The sequence below is a fragment of the Arvicanthis niloticus genome, chromosome 23 (genome assembly GCF_011762505.2).
Source record: "Arvicanthis niloticus isolate mArvNil1 chromosome 23, mArvNil1.pat.X, whole genome shotgun sequence".
Taxonomy (NCBI): Eukaryota; Metazoa; Chordata; class Mammalia; order Rodentia; family Muridae; genus Arvicanthis; species Arvicanthis niloticus.
The window spans coordinates 43975677-43994893 of record NC_133430.1 but is presented as its reverse complement, the minus strand read 5'-3'; the positions used below and the strand labels follow the sequence as shown (position 1 = coordinate 43994893).

Below are 19217 nucleotides of genomic sequence, written 5' to 3'. Positions count from 1 at the left end.
ACACTGTTGGCCTGAAAGCTGCGACGTGTTTTGCACACCAAATCTTCCCTTTCTCCTGCCTTGCAAAAGTATGCAGTTCTGAACTGCAGGAAGAGCTGCCCCTCTCGCATAACATACCATTAGCTCGTCTTTCCCATCTCTGCTTGAAGACTTCTCTAAAAATTCTTTCAAGGTGAAGCTATTGACTTTGTTAGCTTGAACAGCCCTGAGACCCCTGGGACATGACCACCAATAACTGCACCAGTGGCTTCTTGGTTTTCATGTTTTTCCTCCCCCTCCCTACAGCACCGGCTGCCATGGTTTGCACCTTCTAGGAAAGGGAGCTAGAGTTGGTGTCACTCATGTAGGTCACTCTGCTGTCTTTTCTTAACTCTTTCCTATGATACAAGAAGACAGGTATTTCCACCAAAGAGAAGCACATTTTCAAGAACAGTGTGATTGTTCAGTCAAGCTGATAAATTTAATTGATAATCTTCAAGTAAAAAATTCAACATGGTGGCTGGGAATATAGCTCAGTGATGGAGTACTTGCCTTATGGATGTATGTGCCTTAGTTTTGAACAGCGTGTGTGTGTGTGTGTGTGTGTGTGTGTGTGTGTGTGTGTGTGTGTGTGTGTTTATACAGACACATACGCCCCTACACACATGTACATTTGCACGCACACACAGTCACATTCAATCATGCATGCATCACATTGAGTAAATGGGAGCCTGATGGTTGTTTTAAAGAGCAATTCTTATATTCCTTCTCCTTCTAAGCCCTTTTCTTTCCTGAATTTGATTTGCTCCTGCTTGAAATGGTGTGTAGCAAATGCCATTTGTCATCTTACACTGTGATCTTCACTGTATCTTCAGCCAGACTGGCTCACTCGAGCTAAGGACGGTAAGGGCAGGAAAAACCTCCTGCCTCTTGCCCTGCACCACCAATGTCCTTGACTGCTTTGACTTTCCCTGTTTGCTGCTGTGGTTTCTGAACTGCATGTATCTGATTTGCTTTTTCTATGCCTCTGCCATGGCTGTAGGAGTTCTTTGTGAACAATAACTCCAAGCAGGTAAGTGAGCTACTACGTAACCCCTACTTAACACAACTCCTTGGCTCACTGTAAGCCTGAAATCCCTGCTTATCTTGTTAGATAATATAATTCAGTGACTAGGTGATTCCACTCTGGGATTCATCTCTGCCTGGACTGTCTTGAGGTACGCCTGAAATCCAAGTACAAGAGACCTTTTCTTGTTTAGCCCCATGGTTCTCCATTATTCATTCACACTGCCTATGCTTCCTAAACTATGACACAATACCAAAGCTCTCTGGTTTCTCTATATTTTTTAAATGCCATAGTGCATTTTTAATAGTCCCTAACTACTAATGAAATCAAGTTGGCTACTTACCAAGTTAGCTTATATTCTCACCTTGAACTTTGTATTGCATCTAATTGTTTTATGCCTGTCCTACCTTAGTTAGATCTGGCCATCATGAATGAATAAAATAAGCAAGTAGTGTTCAGTTGTTAATTCAGGTAACTGAACAGATTTCAACTGCCCTGTCTTCATTGTCCTTCTGTCAGGCTTGGGAAACAAGAGGTACATTTGTTTTTTGGGGACTTCCCATTACACATGAAGTCATTTGGGGGTTATTTTTCAACTTTCTCATCTGCTAAGGATTGCACATGGTTCTTAGGTGAATGGGCCCCATAAATGACTGGACGAGAAATGACAAGGCTCTTCTGAGCTTGATTCACAGTGACAGTTCTTCTGTCTGCTGTTCATTGAGATTTGAGGAACAAAAGAACAGCATCGGCAACGATAATTTATGCACGTCTAACATCTTCAACTCGAGGCTCTTTGTTCTTCTAAATAATGCTTTTTCAAATGTGGGTGGTCAGCTCTGTAATTGTCTTTGCCAAGTAGAGAGTAGCCTTTGTTTTGACTGCACCACCTTCTGAAGATCACCTCATCATCTGAGCTCGGCCAGTGTATGTGTGTGTGTGCACAGAGAATGTGGAAGAAGTGTGTGTCTGGAGCCTGACGATGCACATTTGACTTTGATGGATGTCTCTTGTGTTCTTTCCAGAAAGAAGCAGATGCCATTGATGACACACTGAGTTCCAAACTGAAAGTCAAAGAGCTGTCAGTGATCGATGGTCGGAGAGCCCAGAACTGCAACATCCTTCTGTCAAGGTACTGTTGGTGCTGAGTGAACATGGCTGGGAGCACCAGCTCTCCTCTTAGCTGAGAACCACATGGTTGCTGCTGAGTTTTATTCATTTTCTGCTGAAGTACAGGTCTTCCAAGCCCTTTCTGTGTAGAGTGAAGTGACATGTGGCTAGTGTTACTTTTTCTGGAGAGATCTCTTAGGCTGGATGCTGACCCTGGTGTTTCCTTTCCAGAAGCCTAAGAAATGAACTGACTTCATTGAAATCTCATAGTTATGGACACAGTTTTGTCCTTGAGTCACACTGTCACTGAGTCAGGAGCTGTGTTGGTGCTTCTTTAGTTTGGTTTTTTTTTTTTTGTTATTGGGGGTTTTTTTTGTTTTTGTTTTTTTTGTTTTTTGTTGTTGTTTTTTGGTTTTTGTTTTTTTTTTTTTTTTTTTTTTGTTGTTTTGTTTTTTTTTTTTGTTTTTTGAGACAGGGTTTCTCTGTGTAATAGAGCTCTGGCTCTCCTAAACTCACTTTGTAGACCAGGCTGTCCCCCCTGAACTCACAGAGAGCCACCTGCTTCTGACTCTACCTCCTGAGTGCTGGAATTAAAGGCATGCACCGCTACTCTTGGCTATTTTGCTTTCTAATGTCACCTTTATATATTTCAACATTATATGAGTTCATTCTCCTTTTGAACATCTTTGTTTTATAAAGATACGTAAATCTCAGTGAAATGTTACTTTATCCAATTCAGCCTTGTTCAAAAATATTTCTTATAATTTGTAAATTTTAAGACCTTAGAACTTGAAATGAAAAAAGGAAATTGGGAGCCTGACTTGTGATTTCAGCCTCGGCAGTGTTGTTCAGTCATTCCGTACTTCAGGTGGCCTTTTGATATGTAGTTAGGCAAAGCTAACACTAAAGAGGTGCAGGAAGATGCTGAAAGTGGGACCTAAAAGAATGAGCTGCAGACTGGGAAGAACGCCCTGTGTGCATCGGGACTGGTGTAAGGTGACTCGTGGAGGGGGCTGAGATGAAAAGTAGAGGTCCTTGTTACTGAACTGGCCATTGACTGAGTTTCTTTGAACACAAAGAGCTGCTGCTTGGTTTCAGCATAGAAGCCTGATTGTTGGCCTGGTGTATATTATTACTTCAAGGAGCAAGTGTTTCACTAAAGGGTGAAAGAGAAATTGAGCCTTCATGAGATCCTTGAATTTTAATGTAGCATGTAAGGTAACGTGAGCACCCCACCCCCCACCTCACCCCTGCTCTGAGTGGAAGCTGTAGAAAGGGCCAGGCCCCTCACCTCACTTTTGTACCAGGAGCCATGCTTGAGTTAGATGAAGGATCTGCCTTAAGCTGGCACCGCTGGAGTGTCTACTCACTTTCTTCCATGGTGTGTTTATTTATGTTGTTAGTATTTCCTAAATAACATTCCTATTGGAAATGTAAATGAAGATTTGGGGAAAGATGTATGTTTGTTTGTTTGTTGTATTTTTTTAAAGATCTTTTTATGTGTTTGGCTGTTTTTGCCTGCATGTATGTCTGTGTACCATGCATGTGCCTCATGCCCGTGGGAGTCAGAAAAGGCTCCAGATGCCGTGGGACTGTAATTCTGAATGTTTTCAAGCCCATATGTGGGTGCTGAGAATCAAACATTGGTCCTCTTGACTCCTGAGCCACCTCCCCAGCCCCAAGTTGTTGTTTTGTCTTAATCTGAATCCTTCTGCCTCTATCTTGTGCGTCTGCTGTCGAAAGCACTTTCAGCACAATGCTTGACAAAGGGAGACATCACACCATCATTCTACAGTGGTGAAATGCTTGCAGAGGACAAACTAAGACCTCATTCCTCATAAAGAAAGTATTCCAGTGCTCAGTGCCAGCCAGGATATTGCCCAGGCTACAGATAAAGTTACAACTCTCTCTGGCTAATTTCCCAATCCATTGTTGAGGGAATTATTTTGTATCTGTAGTGTGTAGATCCCAATACTTCAAATGTCGCAGAACCTAAGGTAAAGTAATATAGCACTGTATGTGTAGAAACACTCCCTTTTTCTCTCCAGGATAGTTTGCCTGGAACCTAGTTGGACTACCTATGGAAATTGTTAATAAATTCTCATAATGAGCACAACATAATGATATGGTGAGGATAGCAATGTAACTTTGAGTCTCAGTGATTTCATATTAGCCAGGTCAGAACCCATCTCTCCTTTGAGATGGTAGTGCATGGTTTTTCATTTGGTAATAATTGATAAAACCTCACATGTGGCCAAGATGTTAAATTTGTTGAGGTAAAAGGAAAAGAAGTTAAAACAGATTCATTTTAATTTGTGGTTTATTTCAATTTCTAGAGAGTTAGGAGATTTGAATCTCTCCTTCTTTGGCAGTTCATTATTATATACAAAAAGCAATTAGGGACTCGCAGCAACGGGGTATGCCCCTTCTTTCTTAAGCCAGTAGGACTTTCGGGCATTTGCTTGCACACCACTGTGCTGGGTGCATATATACCAGAACTTACAATGGTGCTGTAGCTTTGCTCTCCTCTGAAAAGGTGTTGAAGAGTTGATCCCCAGTGCACAGCTCAGAGCGGGATGGTAAAAGGTGATTGGACCACGAGGGCTTTGAACATAAAAATGGACTCATTCATTCACTATGTGGATGTAAACTATGGGAATGGACACTTGGAGGAAGGATGCTTCTGGGATGCATCTGTGAGGGCATATTGTGTCTCTGGCTCCTTCCCAAACCTATCATGACAGCAGCCTTTTGCTTAGCTGTGTTCTCCTCACCCTGATGCTCTGCCTCACAGTGGGCCCATAATGATGAGGCTAATGGACCATGGATCACAACATCCAAACCTACACGTGTCCCTGCTTCCTGCAACATCTTCACAACAAGTAGTTAATCCCAATGAAGAAAGCAAATCAAATGGCACTACTGCCTTTGAAAGCTCAAGGCTGATTGGAAAAGAGTAATGTTACTGGAGAGAAGATGGCATAACCCAGGGCTTGCATTGGCCTTACTGAAGGACACAGAGAGCTCAGTTATACGAGAGAGGCGCTCAAGCAGGGCTTGCTCAAAAAAGTGTGTCTCAAAGTGTGTGTGCTGGAGATGTGGGGGAGTAAGGAAGGCAGTGCTAAGCAGACTTGAGACTAGTAAAGCAAACCTCGCTGGAAAAGGAGACCTTGGAATTGTAGTCAGTGAAGCCTGGCAGGAAAGCTTGACGTCCAGTCTTGGGCCTTTTAGGGACACACACAAGTCAGCCATCATCAAGTCCTAACTCCTACTCTATAGAGTGAAGATCGTGGCCAGAGAATGGGGTTGGTTCCCAATGAGAGCGGTGTGTTTTCTTTTACTATGTCTTTAAATGTGCTTGGTTTGAAATGTAAGGTAGGAGGGATCAAGCATTGGCTGCAGAGGAGACACCAGATAGGATTCTCTTTCTGCCGTCCAAGTAAGACATGTGGGGGCCAGAACTGACAGAGATGAGAAACCTTTGGTAAGAACTGGCATTTCATTTTGTACTTAGGGATAACCAGAAATATATCAAAAATTATGTCAAGTTTTCTGGCTTTCTACACATGCAATGCCTTTTCTCCCTGCTTATTTCCCTCATGAAGGCTGCTGTCCATCTGTTCCCTTGTTGATGGAGGACTTAAGTCACAGCAATCATTACACCAACATCTGTGGCAATGAAAGGTTCTGGTCTATTCTATATGTTGAATTTTCAAATAAATGCATACCCCCAGTATTTGGGTAGCCTTTATAGCTTCCTTATGTGCTACAGAAGCTAGGTAAGGGGAACATGCTACCACCTGGCTTAGAGCCCAAAGCAGGTGACTGCTGTGTTGTGCATGTAAGTAGGTATTTACAGCTTAAGTGATCAAGGTCACGTGAAGCTCTTAAGAGCAGAAGGAAGAGTCTTTGTTCAATGGAGGGACAGCAGTGCTCTGCCTGTCACGTGTGTGAGGAGAATGGAGTGGCCATGGCATACCTCAGAATAACAAGCTATTAAGAACTTGCCTCCTATGTGTTTCTGTATTAAAATCCAATTTAATTATATTTTATTATAATAGTCCCTCAGTAGCATAAGCAACTTCTCTACTGTCTGCATATGAATGACATGTAGCAGTTTAAAATTCAAACTGTTTAATTGCCAAAACAGGCGTCCCCACCCACACCGGAAGGAAGGAAGGAAGGAAGGAAGGAAGGAAGGAAGGAAGGAAGGAAGGAAGGCAGGCAGGCAGGCAGGCAGGCAGACACTCAAGTTGGTCTGTATTGTAGAATGACTGCTTTCCCAAGTACAGCTGTTCCTTTTTTCCAGTTCCTCTCTTGACATGACAACCTGGGTGTCATAAACCACAAAAAGCTCCTTTATTAAGGAGGAGGATCTGGCTTACACCCACTGAAGCAGAGCCGAGACTGACCTAGCCATCTATCCCTAGCTTGTTCTAATTATCCACGAACGTTCCGATTCTCTGGGCAAAGTTTCTAAATACTCTAGTTGAGCAAGCTGGAGTTAAATACTATTTTAAGGTGGCTGGTATGTTTCCTGCCAAGAAAGGGCAGTGGAAGCAGACGCCTCAAGAGTTGTCACCCTGTACATCAAGAGCACTGCCAAGCTGTAAGAGCAATGAGCAGGCTAGAATCAGTAGGGTCCTTAAATTACAGAGATTAAAGGCTCATTCTGAGGGTGACAGCTGACACCAAGAACTTCAGGCTGTAGAGCCATGCTGGGGGACGGGTACTCTCCTGCCTTACTCCTGATGTAGGGTTTCTTTGTCTGATCCAGCAGGCCACGTGCATGGTGTTCCATTGACGGGTAAATTTTCTTAAGGACTTTTCATTAAAGTCTCCTGTCTCTTTGTGGGCCACATTAAGAGGAAGTTTAGTCCAGACAGCCTCTGGAAATTGAAAAGCATAAATATATACAATTTCAAAGGCAAGCAGCATCAAACTCCATCTGGGAAGCTAGTGAAATCCAAGCCCAGTGCTTTGAGTATTGTTCTCACTCTGGTTTTCAACTCTTTAATTTTAAATGCAAAGCAGAAAGGCTAAAAACAATTTCCTCAGGCTGATGTGGAAAGGCACAGAGCTCATTTAGTTTTCTCTTATGAGCAGAACTTGGAGTCTGTGAGATAGCTCAGTGGGGAGCATACTGTTGCCAAGGCTAAGAATTAGCATTCAATCCCAGGGATCCACACAATGAAGGAGAGACCCATCCCTAAAGTTGTCCTCTGACTTGCACACGTGCTGTGGCTCGCACTGATGCACACATCTAGTGATAAAGTATTGAAGTAATAAATAAGGCTCTTCTGGTGGTGACTACAGATGGTAGCCTTGACAGTGGAGATCTGGTTCTATACAGATCTCCTGTATTCTTCACCAGACCAACTTAACTAAATTGTTCCACTTAATGATGTGGATTTCCTGCCATGTTCTGGTGTACATGCTTGTGAAGTAGTGATTGTCCTGGGATTGAAACAGCCTGGAGGAGTCTGCCAGGGCCAGCCTGTCTACCCAGCACAGGGGTGAATGTGGCACCACAGCCCAGATGAGGGGTAAGGTGGATTGTCCTTGTCTAGTGGACAGTGTGGCATTTACTGGGTGTGGTTATTGTCACTTCCCAAGGCATTTCTAGCCACATTATTTCACCCACCCTTCATCACTGTGTGTGACAGCACCAGACCTTTGAAAAGAATTGAGACATGTATCCTTATCTCTAAGGTGACTATAGCTTTTGGGAGGTTGGGCTATCAACAGCAAGACTCTTAGGATACAAAGCACATGCTTAACCCATCTCCCAGACAAGCTGCAAGGCCAGTGAATGCTTAGAGGATTCCAAGGCGGCAGAAGGGTAAAGATCCTTTCCTACTTAAAATCTCCACTCTGCCATGAAAGCTATGATATTAATGCATTCAACTCTTCACTCATCCGTATGGTTTCTAAGCTTGTCAAAATCTATTTTTGCAGCATACCCAGAACTCCTCTGATATACAATGAGGTCAGGGGTTGAGTTCTCTCCTCTCACCCACAATTTGTGGATGTTGGGTATGAGGAGACCATTGTGGCTACTTTCTTCATCTCTAACTTTCCTTGATGAAACTAATGATAGAACATGGCAGCTTGTCCTGTGTCAGCAGAACATTACAGAGCCATGAAAGGATGTTTAAGCTGTTTCAAAATCCTATTCTTAGTTTCCTATGTTGTCAGGAAATAAGCTTTTGCCGAGAGTTTGAGAAAAACCATACTTGAAAATCAGCAGCTGGTGTAGCGGAGTGAGTCTTCTTGTATTAAATTGTAATCATGACAGTGTTATTAACAAAATAACATATGCCTTTTCCAGGTTGAAATTATCCAATGATGAAATCAAGCGGGCAATTCTAACAATGGATGAACAGGAGGATCTGCCCAAGGACATGTTAGAACAGGTGAGCTGCCAGACAGCTTTCTGAGCCCAAGTAGTAGCATACTAGCAGCAGCCAAAAGGATTCTGGGAAACCCTACTGTTGCTAGTAGATCATTTTGTCATCTCTGAATTGCATTGCTTTAAAGGACTTTTATTCTCTCATTGTTCCTCAAAAAGATTATTGAGAAGGAACATCACAGGCTGTCAAATGTGGATGGAGCAATAGCTCAGGGGTTAAGAGCACTGCTCTTCTAGAGGACCCAAATTCATTTCCAGGACCCATGTAGAATGAGTGCCTCACAACACCTGTAACTCCAGCTCAAGGAGATCCAACACCCTTATCTGGTGTCTAAAGGCACCCACGTCACATGTCAACCTTGTGCTTTCTCTCCCTTCCCCACTCTGTACCAAATGCCTGGGGTCCACCATCTCTAGGCTTTGTCCCTAGGCTTCAGGTCAATTATTCTCTTAATACCTCATAAAAGTCTGCTGAGGCTGATGGGAAAAGGTGTTTCTCGGGAGTGTTGAAAATCTCACAAGCACTCTGAGATCAAAAACCACTCTGCAAACTATTAATTACTAAATTTGCATCTTGGCTCATCATTACCACAAGCACAAGAGCCATCATTAATCCCAACACAGCCACCTGTTCAAAGCAGTCATACCTATCCCACGGTGAGGGAGTTGTTTCCTAGAGCCAATCATGCCTCCGTTCATATGTGGCATCTTGTGTCATAACTGGCAGTAAATCACACTTAGGGGCAGCCCACATCAGTGTCCTGGAGTAGAAGACGTATTATCTTTGGCCAAGCAGCCTGTCGAAACTGGTAACTCGTTCTGGAGCGTTTCTGCTTAGCCACTCTGACTGTATCAAGGGAGCCTAACCAGTACATATTCCAAAGCTTGTTATCTGTCTCTCATCCTGACCCCTTAAAACGTGAAGGGTTCTGAGCTCTGTGGTGACCATCTCAAATTGCTTTAAGGCTGGCTATTCTTCCTTCCCCTCCCTTGTCCTTGGGACACAGTCTGAGTTTAAGTGATCAGGTTTAAGGTCTGTGTTTGTCAGAGCCAGGTCCACTAAAGGTCAGTCATGGGTACCAACAGCCATGACTACAGGCTGAACACAGCCACTGTGTGCATATTCAGATCTGAAAGTACAGAAAGGGTTATCTCGTGTCCTGAGTGGCAAGGCCACTTTTCATAGATTGCCCCTCTGTCTTTTGATGGTGGCAACAGACCCAGAGCAAGAGAGCAAGATAGACCCACAGCAAGATAGGCCTGCAGCTGGACTTGTCCTGGGCGAAAACCTCACAATTCCAGTAGAATAACTTATCAAGCTGCCATCTAAACATTTTATTTAATTTTCAAAATGTTAGTGATTTTTTTCTTCACGTTTCCCATGGTTCTCTGTACAACTTAAAGTCTTCTCCCATGCAGATCCCTGTTCATCTTCCCCTCACTATACAGCTGCCCAGCTTCCAGGTGGCCCCACCTTCACGCCACTATCAGAAGTGACAACTGTGTGCAAAGCTGCTTCAATCCTTTTGTCTGTAGCCTCTATCTACAAGGTCATATGCTTCAAATTCTACAGGATCTGTTTACTGTGAAACTGCATCCAGCAAAATTCCTCCTTGAGGGGAAAGGATTGAAAAGCCCTGCCAAAAGGGCTTGCAGTGCAAATAAGACACACTCCAAATAAACAAGAAAATCTGTCCACTGATGCAGCATCTGGCCAAGGACATATTTGACCTGGTCTCTCCTGATAATTCTGTGAGCTTCTTGCTCTCTGCTCAGCTCCCACGCTCTCTTTCCCCTTTCCCTCCGAGCTGTAATGTCCCTCTGCCTGGTGTTCTTCCACATACCTCTCTTCAAGAAACATGTCTGTCCCAGCATCCCCTGACCCCTGCGTGGAGCCTGCATGAGGACCACATGCAGCCCATGCTACCTGTGGCTGGTGACCACAGGGCTAAGGCTGTGGCTGAGGTCAGGGAGCCGCTCTTCCTCCGAGCCCAGGTTTTCTGTCCCACATGCTTTCCTAGCTACATCCCTCTGGAAAACCATCCACACACAGGAGGTCACTTGCCTCTGCTTGAGGTAGGGTTGGGGGTGGGGAGGGAAGGTGCTTTCCACAGCCTCTTCCTGTGCTCTTGGAAGTCACAGACAACACTTGGTGGTGTTTTCCTGATCATAGACCAGCTGTGACCCTGGCAAACTGGAGAAAAGATGTCTGAAATTACTTTAGAAAATAAAACTCCAAAATAAAGCGGAGAGGAACACCATCTTGTTCTCTTTACCTTGCCCTACAGTGTTCCCTATGTAAAGAGCATGAAACCACATGTCCTATTCAGTGTCACCATTTGAACCTGGGGAAACAGAAATGCCTAGAAACCAGCATACCTGGCCAGCAGGCCATGTACCACTCTTTGGCACCTGCTCTTATTTCTGTTCCCTTCCATCCCTGGAATTTGCTGTCTTTGCTAATACCTTGGTACATCCATTCCTTTTGTCAGTGTCAGGAGCCCATCTGGGTTGGCTGCTCCTCCCCTCAGCCTCAGCCCCAGCTGGCTAAGTCTCACTCTTCAGAGTGCACACACAATATCACTGTCTTCTCTCTTCCTGGCACAGGAACGCCAGTCCTTATCCTCCTCCTGTTCACTCATCAGCCCACTGTCGTCTGTCGTCCTTGCCTCCTTAAAGTTGTGATTGCTGAGGACATTCACAGCCTCCCTGTTGCCCAAGCCAGAGGATACTTGGCGCTTCTCTTTCTTGGTGTCTTGTCGATGTCTGACATCATTGGCTGCTTACTCTATAGTGAAGCCTTCTTACCTTGGCCCTGTGATGCTATACATGCTTCTCCAGCTGAACCTCCAGTGCCTCCTTTATGGACTCCTTCTCCTCCCATCCCCATCCCCTGAGTACCAGTTTGCTCCATCCTGAACATATTCTCAGCTGAACACCACCTTCTCTATACTTCCAATTCTCTCTCTGTGGTGGCTCCAGACCAGCTGCCTTTTAAGAGTTCCAACAAACATCTGAATATCTATCAAAGGAGTAACTCAAGTTATGGAAAAGGTCTCATTCCAGTTTGGGAGAGGAAAAAGCATTGGATCTAGAAAACTGCATGCATGCCCAGCCCCCTACAAACACAAATGCACACAAACGTGTGCACTTTGAATGGCAGCCAGACACATAGAAAGTAGCTTTCTCAACTTTCAGTATCATTTCTTCATTTCTCATTCTCATCCTCCAAAATAAAATATGGAATAAAAGGTACAGTATTCCTACTGTTTCTCTCACTGAACTCTATGTGGAGCAATAGGAAGATAGGAATTAGAGAAATAGAAAAAGTAAGCAAGGTGAATGAAAAACACAAATGTAATTATTCATTCTGCTGTGATACAATACAAAAATGTGTAGAACTCTGGGACTCAGAGAGGCCGAGGTTCTGTTCCTGACGGTTATGCACACTTGCTCTGCAATGCAGGCTGGGATACTGAGTGTCTCTGGAGCTCAGTTTTATGTCCTTCTAATGACAGGGTTTACTCTCAGGGGTCCTGCTAAGGCAGCTACACAAAGTAGGTCCTGGTGGAAATTGTCAACACTTCTTATTTGAAAGGAGCTAGAGAAAGAAAAAGATTCTCGGGCCAATTGAAAACTGCTATCACGTCAACATATAAATAGCCATGCCTTATGCCTCACTTGCCAGTTAGCAGAGCTTGTAACTTAAGAGTAAATTAAAATTTCATGTTTAGCTGAAAGGATAAAAACTTACTACAGAGATTTTTTTTTTTAAATCCTCTGCTCTAATTCATGCATGCACTTTCAGCTTTTGAAATTTGTCCCTGAGAAAAGCGACATTGACCTGCTAGAAGAACATAAGCACGAGCTGGACCGGATGGCCAAGGCTGACCGCTTCCTCTTTGAGATGAGCAGGTGAGTTGGAGCACACTGGGCAGGAAAGATCCCCTTTGCCTCAGTGAGGAAATTACTAAACCTCATTCAAGATAAACAGCTTGGGCCAGTCACCTGTCTGGCCGAATTTTTTAGTTCTAAAATCTTTCCAGATATGAGCTATATGGAATGTGTTCTTCGATTGTGGGGACATTCTTGTCCCAGTGAGCCAATGTCCAAGCATCCTCACAGCTGTCCTTGTGGGCTCCTGGGCCTCTGTGCTCTCCTCTTTTTTTTTTTTTTCCCCTTTTTCTTTTTTGGTTTTTCGAGACAGGGTTTCTCTGTGTAGCCCTGGCTGTCCTGGAACTCACTCTGTATACCAGGCTAGCCTCGAACTCAGAAATCCGCCTGTCTCTGCCTCCCAAGTGCCGTGCTCTCCTCTTATTGTGCTTAAATGTTCCATGGGTCAATCATAGTCATTCTCACCAACTCTTTGATGTCTTGGGATAGTATCTCAGCATCTAATACCTTGACATCTCAGGTGTGTTATAAATTAGAAAGAGATGACATGTTTGTTGAAAAATTGGAGGGAGTGGGATCACAGGTTCCGGCAATGAATAAGACATAGGCAAACATGTCATGACAGTCTTCCCATGGAACCTCAGCAAGCTTTCTAACCCATTTCCAGAACCCCCCTGGGGCAGCCACTGCTCTGTAATTGGGTTTGGCATATGAGCTTAGTCTCCTTGCCATTCCAGGTTGAATGAACTGATTCTATACTAGAGAAAGACCAGTAGCCCCTGGGCCATGAGCCTGCAGATACTGCCAAGGGGAGTCTGTCCCTCATTCTCCATTCCTGATGTGGCCAGATTTAGTTCTGTGTTATTCCCTCACAAGTAGCCATTTTGGAGACTACTGCTGAACAAAGGAAAACTTTGTGATTTCGAAGCTACGCCCTGCAGCCCTCAGTGTAGACAAGCTATTAGTGACCACCAGAAATAGATGTTGCTTCTCAAGCATGTCAAGATCTTTACAAGTGCTTTCTCATGTGACCCTTACAGCAGCCCTGCCTGTAGGGACTTCCAGAAGAGAAGTGTGTTCCCCACAGGGGGAAAGGAATCCCAGAGGAATCTCACTCAAGGTCACCTAATAAGAGGCATATCTGGGCTGCAAACCTAGGTCTATTTGGAGTAACAGGACAATATTAGAAAGGGGACTGATCCTGGACCTTCTATGATGAGCAGGTCAAACATGAGTTTCAGAAACTTCATGAAAAGGCACACTGCGACACCCTCACCCCAACCAGCAACAAGAACCTTGTAGCTTCGCTACAGATCAGAGGCTGGCAGTTCCCTGGCTTCTCTAGGAGCTGTCTGGAAAGCTAAGCTCGATTGCCTTCAGGAGACCAGCTTGGTGAGCAGTTTGCAAAGCAAGAAGGTTTGGGAATGAGTATAGGGACTGTATGACAGAGACAAGTCTTTGTAGCCTTGCCAAAGGCCAGACTGTGAAAATGAAGAGACTTGAGAGAAGGGGGGGAGTGGAGAGTCTACATTCTGACTCCTTTCGTCTCCTCTGTTTTCACAAGAGCTGTGGGTACCATGAGGGAAGTGTGAAGTCAAGGGCCCAGGCAGTCACCCAAATGCCCCATGCTGATTTGAGAGAAATGGGCCCTCATCCTGCGTGCTAATCAACCCACCTTGCTCTTACAGAATTAATCATTACCAGCAAAGACTGCAGTCACTGTACTTCAAAAAGAAGTTTGCAGAGCGTGTGGCAGAAGTAAAGCCTAAAGTAGAAGGTGAGGTCAAACCACTTAGCAGAGATAGTATTTGTCTCAAGTGCCCAAAGTAAGCAACTGCTTCTTTTCAAATTCCAGTGGATGGTCATAGAAGGTCTGTGTCTTGCACACCCTGGCCTGGCCTGGGCTCTGGAGCTCCTGCATGTGGCCTGAGCTTCTCCCAGGGACTGGGGTTTGAACTGCATGAACCTGCTAAGGAATGAATTTGCCACTCCTAGCACTGAACCTGTAATTAGCACTGTCATAGCCATGCCGTCTTAGGATCTCCTAAGGGTGGAGTTTAGGCTGCTGCGTTTGTGGATGACTAAAGATCAGTTACAGAGTGTACCGCGGAGGTAGAGGCCAATCCCTGATGTAACACCTGCAAGCCATACGTAACAAACAGCTAATTCTCTGTCAGCAAAACTCATTCACTGATCTGACCCACAAGAGGCAATGGAGTTTTGCAAATGAAGGCTGGAAACAGAATTGCTCTATTGTCTTGTTCCGTTCCTAAGGGCTTAAGGTTGGCAAGTCAGTCCTGAGAAGGGCTGGGAAAGAAGAGGAACTTTTCTGTTCTCTGTGGAGTCTCCTACCATGGTAGCTGTTAACTGTGCTTCTAATTTACATGTTTTGAAAGTACTCACCACAGCCTAGAGACCCACTCTTACCCCCAGTGTCTGTTAAGATGTGTTGTTTTAGGACAGGGTAACTGAAAGCCTTGGCTATAACCACTGTGTTTTGTGCATCTTGCTTTGAAGCGATTCGTTCTGGCTCAGAGGAAGTGTTCAGGAGCAGTGCCCTCAAGCAGCTCCTGGAGGTGGTCTTGGCTTTTGGAAATTATATGAATAAAGGACAAAGAGGCAACGCATATGGATTCAAGATCTCCAGCCTCAACAAGATTGCAGACACAAAATCCAGCATTGACAAGTGAGTGTGTGCTCCTCCAGCATCTGCAGCAGCTGGGGGCTCTTACAGAGGGGACACTGCAGACGGGGCTTCCTGACAGTGCTCCTGCTCTTCCATCCCTTCCCATTCCTCTCACAGACAGAGGCAACCCTCAAGCTCCCTGGATCCTTCATCTATTTTTCTGCATAGGGACACTACCTAGTCCAGTGATCCTCAACCTTCCTAGTGCCGTAACCCCTTCATAAGGTTCCTCCTGTTTTGGTAACCCCCAACCATAAAATTATTTTGTTGCTACTTCATAACTATAATTTTCTAGTTATGAATTATAATGTAAATATCTAATATTTGACCCCTGGGGAGAGGGGTGGTCGGGAACCACAAATAAGAACCACCAATCTATTCCAAGGCAAATAAATAAATAACTCGTGGGGCTGGTGTGGTGTCTCAGTGGGTAAGGGTGATTTCCCCAAGACTGAGAGCCTCACTCCCACGAGTTGTCCTCTGACTGAAATATACATGCCATTTCACATGTGTGCTCACACATACACACAAAATTTAAGTAAATAAATAAATTAAAAATTTTAAACTTTTAAGTATATATAGTGTACCATATTATAGAGAAGCCACCGATGGACCTCTATACAGCCAAAAACAAGTCCCAGCCCCCCAGCTCTGGATGTCTCATGACCTCTCTAGTCTCTGCCCCTCCACAGACAACTGTGGTTCAGAGAAAGAAGAAACCAGACCTCCCAGGAATGTCCCAGTCCCAGGCTGGTGTACCAGCCTCATGAATGTAGTTGCCTTCAGCTGCACATGCCAAGGCTCATTAAGATGTGTCCTAGGATGTGCACAGCACCACAGTTGAGGTAAACAGTCCGGTTAGAGCGCTAAGATGCCGGCTCCCTGTGTCCTGAGCAGGTAGGGTCATCACGCACGTTAACTCTCGTTGACCCAAGAGCTTTGTTTCTCTAAGGTTCTCACTGGCTTCAAAAGAACTTGCACAATCCTTGCTAAGGTAAAGCTTCTCAGAACCAAATCCTTTTAGCATGACAGACTGTTCGCCCCAATTACTCCTCACTAATGAGACTTCTTACCCTATGTTTCCTATAGGGTTAGTGAAGCATAGTGCATAGCGGCCCATGGTGTATAGCAGCCCTCAGTCTGCGATAAAAGAAGTAAGCCATGTGTTAAGCTGTTATTTTTGCATCATGGAGACAGAGTGCTGTTGTGTTATATAAAACCCGCCGTCCTTTCCCTAACGGGAGCCCCAGTGCTTTTTGGAGCACTTTCACGTTTGATTGTCACAATAGCTTGTCAGTGGCTGGGCCAAGTTACTTACCCCATGTTCTCAGATAAGAAAACCAAGGCAACGCCAAGTGATTCGTTTTGCTGTTCCACCCGCCCCCCACCCCCAGCCTGGGGGAAGATTTAACTCTTGGTCTGCAGGTCAGTCCACAGTGCTGTTCTTTGCCCACAGGTGGGTCTCATTTGCAGGCTGTTACAGGGACTTGCAGCCTCTTACTTGCATATAAAGAGCAGCTGTCTTTGAAAGGACACCATCTCTTCCAACTTCTCATAATGCATGTATCACCCAAACACATATAAAGTCAGTTTCCACCCATTCCCCCACCTTCTGATAATTTGGTACTTGCATGGTGTCTGGTTCTTAAAGTGACTATAGAATTTATATGAACAAGTTTTCTCAAAAGAATAAATAAAAATTATTTCCAACCTTTTTTTCTCTTCTGTCTGCTTCTGAATGAAGGTAGTTCCCAGATGTAGCATCAGCAGGTATAATGCCCCAGTGCCTAGTGGAGCAGTTGACCAGTGAACTTGAGTCAACTGTACAGGTGACCGTGCAGTCAGCACAAAGGGGCCGTTTTAGTAGCCACCAGGACTAACTAGATGTGTGGCTGTTCGGTTGTTTACTCTTCAAGACATTCTGGGCAAATGAGGTATTATTTGGCCAGCAACGAAATGTGGAAACCTGGCCTGGGTTTAATTTTTAAAAACATATACAGTGCAATTAAGTTAGTGGGAATTTCTCTAGATTAAAAACAAACAAACAAACAAAACCCCTCCCTAAAATAATGAAAAAGCCTTACTGTGATTGTTCCTGGTGTTTTGTTCCTACCTTCAGCCCTTAGAGGAGAGGCCGGCAGAGAGGTACGTACTATAAGCAGTGATAGTTCAATAATAAGATAGCGTGAGCTCACAGAAGTCTGAGAGGCCAGAAATACTGGCCACTGTTCTGCTTTAGTGGAAATTGTTTCCTAATTACTGATAGAAACAAAAGAAAAAAATCTGTTTGAGCCCTTGGCATGGGAACAGTATTGTATTGTCTGGGGAAAGCCACAGAATACCGGGAATGCTTTACATGGTTATGGGAAAAAATCGTTAGGCAACTCTGATTCACTTTGGTATAGGTGGGCTGGGGCATAATGGCTTAGCCTTGTAAATTAGCAAACTGCCTAAATTATGAAAACATTACTAAAAATGTACTTGTACGCTCTAACTATGACAACATTGATAGAGGAGTAGTTCTTTATCTAAGGTAGACTAACCAGAGAATTTTAACAAATACCCATTCGTGGCCCCACCTCATCCCAGTTAAATGAATCTCTGGTGTTGGCCCAGGCATCTGGAGTCCAGGTGACTATGATGTGCACTAGAATTGGTGACAACGGGACCAGACTAATACAGCTTTGCCTGATAGCATTATCAGACAGACCCTTCCCGTCCAGGTCAGCTGAGGTTCAATCCTGTCATCACCAGACAGGAAAATGGCACCAACAGCTGGTATAACTACTAAGGGTCATGCAGTTAAGAGCTGAAGACCTGCTAAAGTTAGAAGTGATTTCACAGCTGCAGGGACATTATATATGTAATGGCACAGTCACAGTCACTTCCCGCACCAGCTCTGAAATGGGGACTTTTCACCAGACCACCCTTTGCCTGAAACCTTAAGTGAGTATCACCGACAACCACAACAGCAAGTTGTTCTAGACGTCCAGAATACTTTTAGGCTTCCAAACAGCTGCTCTTCTTAATGGGTTCACCAACTGTTCTTACGCCACGTTACCAATTCTTATGCTGGGTCTTGCCCCATGAGTAGATGAAGCATATTAATCACGTTGCGTGTTCTCCTTTTCTTTCATCTTAGGAACATTACCCTTTTGCACTATCTAATAACTATTGTGGAGAATAAGTACCCCAAGGTCCTCAATCTAAGTGAAGAGCTGCGGGATATTCCTCAAGCAGCAAAAGTGAAGTAAGTACCAGGTTGGCCCTCAGCCAGGCCGCACAGCAGCAGGCACTTTGCTGGCACCGCACTCGAGTGCACATGTACAAAGGGGTCTGAATCACAGCCAAACACGCTAGAGAATGTATATTTGTTCTAGGTCCTTTGGAATACTCACCGCCCCATTGTGTAAAACCTGATTTTCAGAGTATAAGCATCAGCTAGGCCTTTTGGCTTCTCAGACTCAGAAAACAGAGGCAAGACTGCAAGTTCAATTCCTGCCTGGGCTACAAAGTGAGGTCAAGGCTGGCCTGGACAACCTAGTGAGACTGTCTCCACAAAAAGTAAACTTTAGGCTGGGGATGCTGCCTAGTGGTAGAGCACCTGCCTACACAGGAGGCCATGGGGAGGTGTCACAAATGTGTCTGAAGAGCAGCTCTACTGAACACAGGTAACCCTGACACAGGTGAAGCAAACAGAAGGCCTCCGTGTGAGGGAGCCACCAGTCATTTTCGCAGATACATACACTCCTTGGAACCAAGCAGCCCATTAATGGGAAGCAGTCCATATGCAAATCAAGAAACTAAAAATAAAATGGGAAGTTGCCAAACTTCCCCACAAGTCTTGTGTGTTTCAGAGATGGAAGTAGGCAGCTTTCACCTTTCACGCTCTCCTCCTTCCACACCTCCTTGTGATAGACATATATTTAAGCTGTGCCTTTTGCTGCGAATTTACAACCTAAAATGAATGGGCTTATTCTCTCTCTCTCTCTCTCTCTCTCTCTCTCTCTCTCTCTCTCTCTCTCTCTCTCTCTCTAGATATTGGTGTAAGAAATAGAGTAGGTAACACA

At 44.5% G+C, this 19217-nt stretch overlaps 2 protein-coding genes across 7 annotated transcripts in view; one reads left to right on the top strand and one right to left on the bottom strand.

Annotated features, from left to right (window-relative positions):
- The window catches only part of L3hypdh (trans-L-3-hydroxyproline dehydratase), a 642804-nt gene that overhangs the window by 518155 nt on the left and 105432 nt on the right, over nucleotides 1–19217 (bottom strand). The window lies entirely within an intron of this gene.
- Daam1 (dishevelled associated activator of morphogenesis 1) overlaps nucleotides 1–19217 on the top strand; it is a 162949-nt gene that overhangs the window by 133696 nt on the left and 10036 nt on the right. For 4 of the 6 annotated variants that reach the window (XM_076922035.1, XM_076922034.1, XM_076922036.1 and 1 more), the window contains 7 exons: nucleotides 1022–1051; nucleotides 2071–2177; nucleotides 8487–8571; nucleotides 12376–12482; nucleotides 14150–14238; nucleotides 14979–15147; nucleotides 18290–18397. In XM_076922035.1, the coding sequence (XP_076778150.1) occupies nucleotides 1022–1051; nucleotides 2071–2177; nucleotides 8487–8571; nucleotides 12376–12482; nucleotides 14150–14238; nucleotides 14979–15147; nucleotides 18290–18397 (695 nt within the window). The remainder of the gene's footprint in view (nucleotides 1–1021; nucleotides 1052–2070; nucleotides 2178–8486; nucleotides 8572–12375; nucleotides 12483–14149; nucleotides 14239–14978; nucleotides 15148–18289; nucleotides 18398–19217) is intronic. The other 2 variants (XM_076922039.1, XM_076922038.1) reach the window with 1 other exon arrangement.